Source organism: Anoplophora glabripennis, unplaced genomic scaffold (genome assembly GCF_000390285.2).
Source record: "Anoplophora glabripennis isolate ALB-LARVAE unplaced genomic scaffold, Agla_2.0 scaffold2865, whole genome shotgun sequence".
In the NCBI taxonomy this organism is placed as follows: Eukaryota; Metazoa; Arthropoda; class Insecta; order Coleoptera; family Cerambycidae; genus Anoplophora; species Anoplophora glabripennis.
The window spans coordinates 399-10,553 of record NW_019418938.1 but is presented as its reverse complement, the minus strand read 5'-3'; the positions used below and the strand labels follow the sequence as shown (position 1 = coordinate 10,553).

At 31.6% G+C, this 10,155-nt stretch overlaps 1 protein-coding gene across 1 annotated transcript; it reads right to left on the bottom strand.

Moving 5' to 3' along the window:
* Nucleotides 1-4,049: 4,049 nt before the first annotated feature.
* On the bottom strand, nucleotides 4,050-9,332 carry LOC108916365 (glutathione S-transferase 1-1-like). The gene is made up of 3 exons (XM_023456812.1): nucleotides 9,191-9,332; nucleotides 5,610-5,810; nucleotides 4,050-4,488 (listed from the first exon to the last, which is right to left on the bottom strand). Exons 1-3 carry the CDS (start codon nucleotides 9,329-9,331, stop codon nucleotides 4,180-4,182), a joined length of 651 nt encoding a protein of 216 aa, XP_023312580.1. The 5' UTR covers nucleotide 9,332; the 3' UTR covers nucleotides 4,050-4,179.
* Nucleotides 9,333-10,155: the final 823 nt, after the last annotated feature.

Here is a 10,155-nt window from a genome sequence, read left to right as displayed (position 1 = left end):
AGTGTTATCTAGGAGGGTAACCTCAAAACTAAGCTCCACTAGTGTTTTAGAAAAAAAAGTTTATTTTCAATCATCTTAAAGCCTGGATATTCCTCTACTTTCCAACATAATGGACATTTCGGTCGATTTAATTTTTTAGATGCTGGGGAAGTTTTTGTATACACATGTCATACCATCTCGCCGTCATGTCACTAAGGAAGGGTTGGACCGATTCCTTCACCTCGCCATTGTCTGAAGCGCCTTCCGGTCGAATGTTCTTTCAACTTAGGAAATAAGTGGCAGTACAGGGTGGTTTGGTGATGATGTCCTATTTAAAACAATTGGAGGAAAGCGACGCTCGTACGGGCAACATGAGGGTGAGCATTGTCGAGAAGAACGCATATGCACTTACTCAATATTCCTCTTCATCGGTTCCGAATCGTCTTTTTTTAAGTGTCTCACAATACCTACCAGCAGTCATGAAGTCGGCCAACCTTCTGATCCTTAAACATATGCATTTACCATAACTTTGCCGGCAGACTGTGTCTGTTTAAATTTTCACGACTTGGGTAAAGAGGAATGCCCCTCACGTGAATGCTGCTTGGTCCCAGGTGTGAAGTGGAGGATTCAGGTTTCGTCACCCGTGACAATCCAATCCAAAAAGTTATCCTATTTTTCAACATAGAGCCAAAGAAATTCGTGCTGGTGGCCCCTTTAAAGCATTCGCAGGACACATTAAAATATTTCAACTTCTCAATCCAAGTCCTACCTACAAAGGTATTCACATTAGAGAGATATGATTTAAAATTTTGTTGTGACACCTTTTATAGTAGGTTTTGTAGAATATTTAAGCTTTCTTGACAGTTATTCACTAAAACTTGTAAGGATCCTTTTCGTTTCTTCCGTACTTCATTTCCATATGTACTTTTACACTTGTTGTCTTTATTAATAGTAGATATGAAAAATGCGATATATACCCTAATACCATAACTTTTTTCAACCTCACCAGGGAATTTATGTATACAGGGTCGGAAAGTCTCCATGGTTCATCGGTCGTTACGTTAGAGCGACAAACAAAGTCATAGAAATCCGTGCGATAGAGAAAGATGGCTATAATGAAGGCATCTGATAGTCGCCGCCCATTTCGCCCTTCCACAAATAAGATCCACTTTTTATTTATGGAAGTGGCCTTAATTATAGCCATCTTTCTCTATCGCACGAATTTCTATGACTTACTTTATCGCTCTCACGTAACGGCCGATGAACCATGGGGACTTTCCGACCCTGTATATCCTATGTAGATAATGCTTGCCTCCTCACGATTAGCTATTAAATTTTAGGTATCTTTTGATGGGCAATATATAATTGGGGAGATTTGATACAACTTAGACAATATTTTTGGAATAAAAATAAATGTGGACCACATAAAAGCAAGAATTTTGAGGATCTAAAATTCCCATACAACATAAAAGCAAGAGTGGATCGAAATATATATTTTTTCATTTTAGTAACGCCAAATCGTTATTTCATAGCTACTCCCATACTGCTTAAGATTCTTAAGAAACAACAACTACCATTCTAGTGTATGTTTTGTCACTACCACTAAAATACACATGGAGTTTCTATATCAGATAAAAAGTGTCGGCAAGAACTGCTTTTGTAATTGACCAAATGGTAACACAATTATAAATTTTATTTTAAGGGCCTGGTTTTCCTGTAGGTACCAAATAAATATGTAATTTTCAATTTTTGCAATTACTTCTGCATGTTTTCATTTCCTTTAATATATTAACCAATGATCTTAACTTTTTCTGTTTTATAGACTTTTACCAAAAATGTATTCCAAAGATATTTATAAGGTGTCATATACGGGACATTATAATAATATCATTAGATTCTGAATATAGAAAAGAGAAAATTACACCACTAAAATGCCATTTATAAACAGTATGATACAAATAATAGGTGGACGTAAAATGAACATAAATATTCTGAAATATAGCTCATAAGCGGGATTAGCCCTAATCATTGAGGAGGCAAACATCTCTTGAAAAATTTTAGCGAGTTCATTAGGGAATTGACATCGCTCGCTTTCCCTCGTCTATCTGGGGTTTAACTAGGGTTACCAGATCTATATCTATTCATGACAGATCCGGAGATATGTCCCGTTTGTATAATTGATGCCTAAAAAAAAGGTCCTAGGATATTATATCTGGAAAACAAATTGTATTCGAAGAAATCGACGCAAACAAAAAATATCTACCTTTGTGACACACGACACACTTGGCGGAAATGAANATAGTGGATATGAATAATGCGATATATACCCTAATACCATAACTTTTTTCAACCTCACCAGGGAATTTATGTATATATCCTATGTAGATAATGCTTGCCTCCTCACGATTAGCTATTAAATTTTAGGTATCTTTTGATGGGCAATATATAATTGGGGAGATTTGATACAACTTAGACAATATTTTTTGAATAAATATAAATGTGGAGCAAGAATTTTGAAGATCTAAAATTCCCATACCACATAAAAGCAAGAGTGGATCGAAATATATATTTTTTCATTTTAGTAACGCCAAATCGTTATTTCATAGCTACTCCCACACTGCTTAAGAAACAACAACTGCCATTCTAGTGTATGTTATGTCACTACCACTAAAATACACATGGAGTTTCTATATCAGATAAAAAGTGTCATCAAGAACTGCTTTTGTAATTGACCAAATGGTAACACAATTATAAATTTTATTTTAAGGGCCTGGTTTTCCTGTAGGTACCAAATAAATATGTAATTTTCAATTTTTGCAATTACTTCTGCATGTTTTCATTTCCTTTAATATATTAACCAATGATCTTAACTTTTTCTGTTTTATAGACTTTTACCAAAAATGTAATCCAAAGATATTTATAAAGTGTCTTATACAGGACATTATAATAATATCATTAGATTCTGAATATATTAAAGAACAGCTGTATCAGAAAATTACACCACCTTCACGAGACGCCACTGGTTACCAGATCTATATCTATTCATGACAGATCCGGAGATATGTCCCGTTTGTATAATTGATGCCTAAAAAAAAGGTCCTAGGATATTATATCTGGAAAACAAATTGTATTCGAAGAAATCGACGCAAACAAAAAATATCTACCTTTGTGACACACGACACACTTGGCGGAAATGAAAAAAAAAAAACCGGAGATCGCACTCCCTTGAACTTTAACTCTGATTTTAATTTTTCAATTGCAATAATATTGGGGAGGGGCAGTTGCCTCCCTCGCCCCCCTCCCTCAATCCCGCCTATGATATAGCCCAATGATATTTTATGTATATTATATATTGATTATCTTGATATCCATTGCAGACTTGGATATTAATATGTTGTGTTATCTAGAACTTTTATTTTTAAAATGTTTCAAAGAACCAGCACGTGAAATATTTATTTGTTTCCGAAGTACCTATACATTTTCTACATTTTACCCAAAAACGAGGCAATCGTACAAGTTTTTACATTGCAAAGGAAGACAAGTGGTTTTATCAAAGATTTCCAGGATATAATCTGATATCAGAAGGTCTGTTGCTTTAAAAAATTACTGGTGCAGTTTTAAATTCATCACTGATCAAGTGGCAGCATTGTAAACTAGTTAGATAATATAAGATTATTAAGTTATTAGGCTCCTAAAATGTGTCTGTCTATTTATATAAAACCCCTGGAATCATCGTGCAATGAATTTAAAATTTGAACAATATGACGCAACTCGCTAGCATTATACTTGTACATATCTGCTTACGGTAGGGATGATGTCAGTTCAAACACTTATTCACAACATAAATACACCTGCCATATAAACGAAATTTTTTATACAAGTATGAAATTTAAAATTATAGTTTAGGTGTTATTTAACTTAGGGGCAAATTAAATAGCTGTAGGAAGCAGGTGAAATAACAGATTTCCTAAGTTAATACTTTCATAACCTGTAAAAGAACATTTATTTTAAATGCGTCCGTGGTTCATACATATATGTTTAGTAGGGCATGTTCGAAATATTTGATAAAGCAAATTTGTAAATTTTTATTCAAAAATAGTAAGTTCTGTGAACTCGTAATTAAAAATATATAATGGTCGCAATATATTCATACAAAATAACAAAGCGCTAAAAAACAGTAAATTATAAAATTGTGAGAAATTATTTCTTGAGTAACTGTTCAACCAGTTGTTTGAAAATCAGTACATTTTTGCCATTAGCTTCCTCATATCCAGGAGCCGTTTCCTTCACCTTGCCATACCATCTATTTACATTTTTGTAAGGGGACAAATCAAAACCGGTAACTTCACAAGTCGACACACTCGCTACTAATGACAGATCTGCAAGAGTAAGTGTATCACCAGCAGCATATTCTGAGTTGGCTAGGAAGCCGTCTAAGAACTTGAATGCTTCATTCAGTTTTTCAAGTTTTTCAGGATCAAAGCTAGCTCCACCAAAAGCAACAGGATACTAAAAATTAAAAAACAAATGTAAATAAGGTCAGATCAAAACTGTTATTAAAATAAGATAAATAATAGACTATCCTTATAATCTACACAAATAATAATAGGTTATTTATTTATGCAACATTATTTTACTGTTTATAGATATGTAGCCTTAAAATGAGTTGTGGTATTTTTATAGGCAAAGAAATTAAAATGATCCTGCAAATAACATTGAACTTAAAAAAATAAAATATCAAAACAGATATAGAGTGAAATAGCTTTAAATTTATTGGGTCAAATAATTTATTTCATGAATAAAAACGGATGTATGACCTTTGAAAGAAGTTATCGATTGAATGATTTATAAAAACATAAAAAATACATCTAATTCAGGCCAAGGAAATTACAAGAGAAACGTTGCATGTTGCTTATAATACTAATAATTAATGTTTTATTGGCTTCGACAACAAGTAGGTACTTATTTGAGAAAGAAAATTAAAAGAAATTACATTAATTATAAAAACAAACAAAATAAACCCTGTTTCATGTTTTTTTCCGTAATATCCGTAAGTTAAATTTATATGGCCTGTAAGAAAAGCATGGAATAAATTTATTACTTCTGAAATAATAAAGTTTTGTAAAATTCGGAACGTCGATTTTGCGTTTTAAAAGGACTTAATTTTTGTTATTTACTATCCTTAGTTAAACTGAAATAACTACTGAAAATATGGAACAACGCAAGACAAGTTTGTTTCTGCAAATTATTTAAAAAATAAAGAACATAACGTTGTGACAAATCCAAAAAAAAAAAACAAATGAAGCAATTCACATATTTCTGCAAATCACAATTTTTGTTGCCCAAAAATTATCAATGACGACATCACGATAAACAATGGAAAGGGAAGAAAATGCCATGAGTCCTAATCGTTTTGGAAATAATGAATTTATTTGATATTTTTCCTCCTTATTGTATCACAAAACAGGAAATTAATAAAATTATTAGAATTTTTTAATCGTAAATTTCTTCATTTCTAAAAACTTCAACGTAACCTTGTTGCTAAATTAAGAACTAAGGTGTTTGGGTAGTTAAGTAGTTTCTAGGACGATTTCTACGAACCTGTTAGGTGATAAAACATTGTTACTTACAAAATAATCGCCAAATCTGGCATATAGAGTTCCCAAGTCAAAGTACAATCGCTGATCGACAATGGCGCGTTTCTTGGGATCTGTGGGATAGAGACTGTCGTTCTTTCCATATTGATTCTGTAAATACTGCATGATAGCTCTGCTTTCCCAAAGGGCAAAACCATTGTCATCGATTGTAGGTACTGTATGTTGAGGATTGATCTGGAAAAAAAGGAATTCTTTTGATCTCTGTAAAAATGGCAAAAATATTTTTGCTATTTTTACAGAAACCAAAAGATAGACTTGCAAATACCTACAAATCATATTAGTTTTACAAAATTGTATCATTGTACAATTGTTGTGGCTTACAAAAACTCAAATCAGTCAGTGATACATGTCTTATTTACTTTTTTTGGGCATACATCATTTAAAATATTATAAACATTTAATCATTTAGTACACGTTTATACGTTACAATATTATTCAGAAGTAAAATAAATACAGTATACCGAAATCATAATGATGTGATTTATTTTTTACTAAAGATGTGATTATAATGCCAACTAAATCATTAAGTAGGTAACCATCCAGTGAAGTACACAGATTTTTCTCTTGAAAAGGGTTGAAACTGTTTAAGATGCAGAGTGCCACAAATTACAAGAAAGGCGCATCTTTGCTTAGACTATTCTTGAAATCAAACCTGAAAGTTTCAACAAGTTCATGAAGTATAACGAAAAACTGGAAAATTATTGGATTTGTTTATAAAGGTAATTTCTGTTCCTAGACATAAAATACCCTACTTATTACAGAACGATTTTTCACTGTTTTAAGTTAAAAAAGTTATTTCGGTGATATGTCAAATGAAGGAAAAAAATACTAATTCGATATATCGAATTATGTTTAAATGTAATCATGAGATCGTTGAACATGAAATTTCATCAAATTTCATCAAAATACTTATATTTCTTAATGGTAAAAGGCCAAATTGCAAAATTATTGTCTACATGTTTCTACTAAATGATATATTTTTGTTTGTAATGGTGATAATGAAGACCCCATTGTCATTCCGAAATCTTGTTATTAACATTAACATTGAAAACATACAGTTTGTATACATAAACTTGGGAATTCCATTGTACATCCTAGTTTATCTGTCACACTGCTATTATTTCAAGTTTTTTATCTACCAGTACATTAGTAAACAGACCAACTACATCAAAACTCATCTTTAAATGACTAGTATTAAAATTATTTAAATAAAGTTTTCCATTTTTAATGTATGAAACAGAATATCCAATATTTGATAATAATAATTTATGGAACTAACTATTGAGAAATTAAATATTTTTCTAGATAATATTAATAACAAGGAATTATTGAATTGAATTGACTATAGAAACAGCAAACAATATTACATTACCCTTTCTAGATATTTTAACAAAAGTGGCAATTCCGAGGGCAACTCATCTTAACAGATATCTAATTTTTATTAGAATTATCATATTGATATAAAAAAACTGTAATTAAATGTTTGTACGATAGAGCCAAATTTATTTCTCGAAAAATAAAATTTTTATTAATGTAAAGTTCACAAAAAATGTGCTAATAAACCATCAATACTCTTAAAATTTTGTTGAAAAAGTTGTCAAGAACATTAAAAATAAAAAAAATTGTCAGACAACAAAAGGAAATTACACCCACAATAAAAATTCCATATATTCCTGTATTATCGAAAAAATTAAGGTGAATAGGCAACAAATGTAACATGAGAACAGTTTTTCAGACGATTTATACTTGTTTTGTCAAAGACGCACCCAAATGATTAGCAAAATTCAAAAAATTGCATTTTTGGCATTTCTACCACGAGTTAGTTTTTCACACAAGTAGTAAGGTTGCCCCCGAGTGGTAATCCTATAAATTAATGTTATCAAATGGACAATAAATATCTCCTCCAATTTTACCCACTTAGATAAAACAAAAGGTGGCGTCGCATGATCCAACTTTCGAGTATTAGGTATAGTAAAATTTTAGACAAGAATTTTTTAATTTCCGTAGATTACTTTTATCCTTCATTGTAAGTGCTGGTCAATACAAACTGTCGCAGTAAGCTAAGGACGAGAGAATTAATGTATCAGTAAATTTCAGTTTAATTTCAATTGAAAGGCAATCTTTGTGCATGTCATGTAAAGCATTTTTAACTTAAAAAATAGCAACACTTTTGCAACAAATGTAACACATGCACTTCATACCTAAGATTAGTATCAACATATTATACTCCTAGATTTTTATAGATGTGGAAGGAATTAGGTCAACTCTACTTCTTCATTGCCCAATCTTGTCAACGGCGATTTAGTTTCATTCAAAACAAATGACAAATTTCCAAACTTTAGCACTTTTTTTTAGATATTTGTCGATATTATTTGCCGCCGCAAGCATGTTAGCAATGACTAGGGAAAAAGAATTTAAAATATATACAATCACAAAATAAAATATATCAGTGTGTAATGAGTGTTGATTTATGATACAGTCCAAAATAATATTAGAATCTGCTCTCAATCAAAAATAATTTAATAGTTTATTTTTAAATATTTTGTTACATGTGACACTTTTAATAATATTCGCATATTATTTGGGACTATTTACATTTTATATTTGATAAAAATCACTGGATCATCTTACATAGTTATATTAAAATGTGGCAAATGTATATCCAAAGCCTTCATAAATGATTACAAGCCACGTCACCAGTAATGTTTGGAATAGTAGGTAATTTTACTTCCTTCACATTGACAATTAAATTAAGGTAAAATTAAAATAATAAGATCAATATTACATTAAAACACAATATTTTGTTTCGTCGGCTGTGATTGGTATAATTTTTCACGAGGTTCTATTCAACCAATCAGCGATCGCAATATCTCGAGCGTAGCCGAAATGATTTATTACTGTTCATTGTAAACCGAAGTGTAAACGAATGATTAATATTGATGATGCCAATATTTAGGAATTTTTCGTTACCGGTACCAGTCGTGCAACGTTGTGTTGAATAAGCTCGGCAGTCACCTGGCTTGTAAATATTTATGAAGGCTCTGTACTTGATAACATTAAAATCAGTAATGTTTTAAAAATTCGTCTATATGTCTGGATATTCCCAACATATTTCGAGTAACCGTCTTTTTGAACCAAACGCTGCGCTGGATAAGAATTCTGCTTAATAAAAAGATTTTTATTTGCTATATTAATTAATCTGTTCTTGTCACGAACTTAATTTCAGGAATTAGTTGTTATATTTCCTCAAGAAACGTTTTGGCAGAATATTATACAACTGTATTATAGTTTCTTGTCTGTTTTCCCTCTTACGTACGCAACTGCAATCATCACATCTATTACTCATTTCAAATTAGTTATATTTTATGTCAAGTCATAAATATTTTGAACTGGGTCAATTTACTCGTTTCACTATTAAGTCATTCGCGTTTGTCATTGGAGCGTAACTAGAATGGTTTTATACTTAAATTATATGTTATACAAATTCCAATACCAATACTGTGTGTTAAAATAACAAACGTAAATATTTATTTGTTCGCCGACCGTCTACTTACTTTAATGAATTCTGGTGTAAGATGTTCTCCTTTAAATAGATCAGTCGGTTTGAGGTTCAATTCTACTCCAACTGCCTTAGCAGCCAAAAGGACGGCTCTGCAAGGAGCACTTCCTGGAGCATAGTAGAAGTCGACAGGCATTTTTACTGCAAAAAAAATATATAATCCGTGACAAAAGAGTAACAAGAAAAAGAAAATCAGAATGAATTATTTGTCACTATATAATAAACCCGAAACCATGGTAGTTAAATTATTTGTATCTAGATGAATCAGTAAATAAAGGATTACCAATTTAAGTGACAAACAAGATAAGTCTAAATACCTAACAGTTGTTTGCTGATTTGGTGATATCTACGTTTAGATAGGTACAGTTTTCAAATAATTTAGGTATGAGCGTACTAGGTACTACTATAATTCCAGTGGACTGAATTATCTTTCAAAAAAGTTTATCACACACGTTCTACACAGAACAATGAAAAAATGTGTACAATGTGCCCATACCACAAGTATAATATAACAAATTACGTCTGAGAGCAAAAGACAACATAACATTAAGGTTGCCCTACCCAGTAAACATCTTAACCACTTCAGTGTCCGAATTTGACCATTACACAATCAGACAAAAATCGACTTTCGGGCCCAGAGGTCAGACCATGTATATTATACGTTTTTTGGGTTTCTGAATCCGAATCCGAGGTCCATTTAACCCCATCATCTGAGGATTTTTCGTAACCTCAAAACACCGATATTCTGAACAATTAAACCATATAGCTTTAAGACTCAAGCTTCCAACGCTAAATCCAATTAACCAAATCCCATAAACATTTAACCCAATGATATTCCAACCTAATAAGCCCATGAACCAAAACCCCAATAACCCTATTACCCCATAACCCCACAAACAAGTGAATAAGTCATACGCAAACTGTATTATTGCAAAACATCACATAGCTGAGGACTCGTTG

Bases quoted from the DNA above. Each gene is read 5' to 3' on its own strand.
- LOC108916365 (XM_023456812.1), bottom strand. From the start codon at position 9,331: ATGCCTGTCGACTTCTACTATGCTCCAGGAAGTGCTCCTTGCAGAGCC. The intron at 5,811-9,190 runs GTAAGTAGACGG...CTTTTTTTCCAG, and splicing joins TTACACCAGAATTCATTAAA to ATCAATCCTCAACATACAGT. The intron at 4,489-5,609 runs GTAAGTAACAAT...TTTAATTTTTAG, and splicing joins CCAGATTTGGCGATTATTTT to TATCCTGTTGCTTTTGGTGG.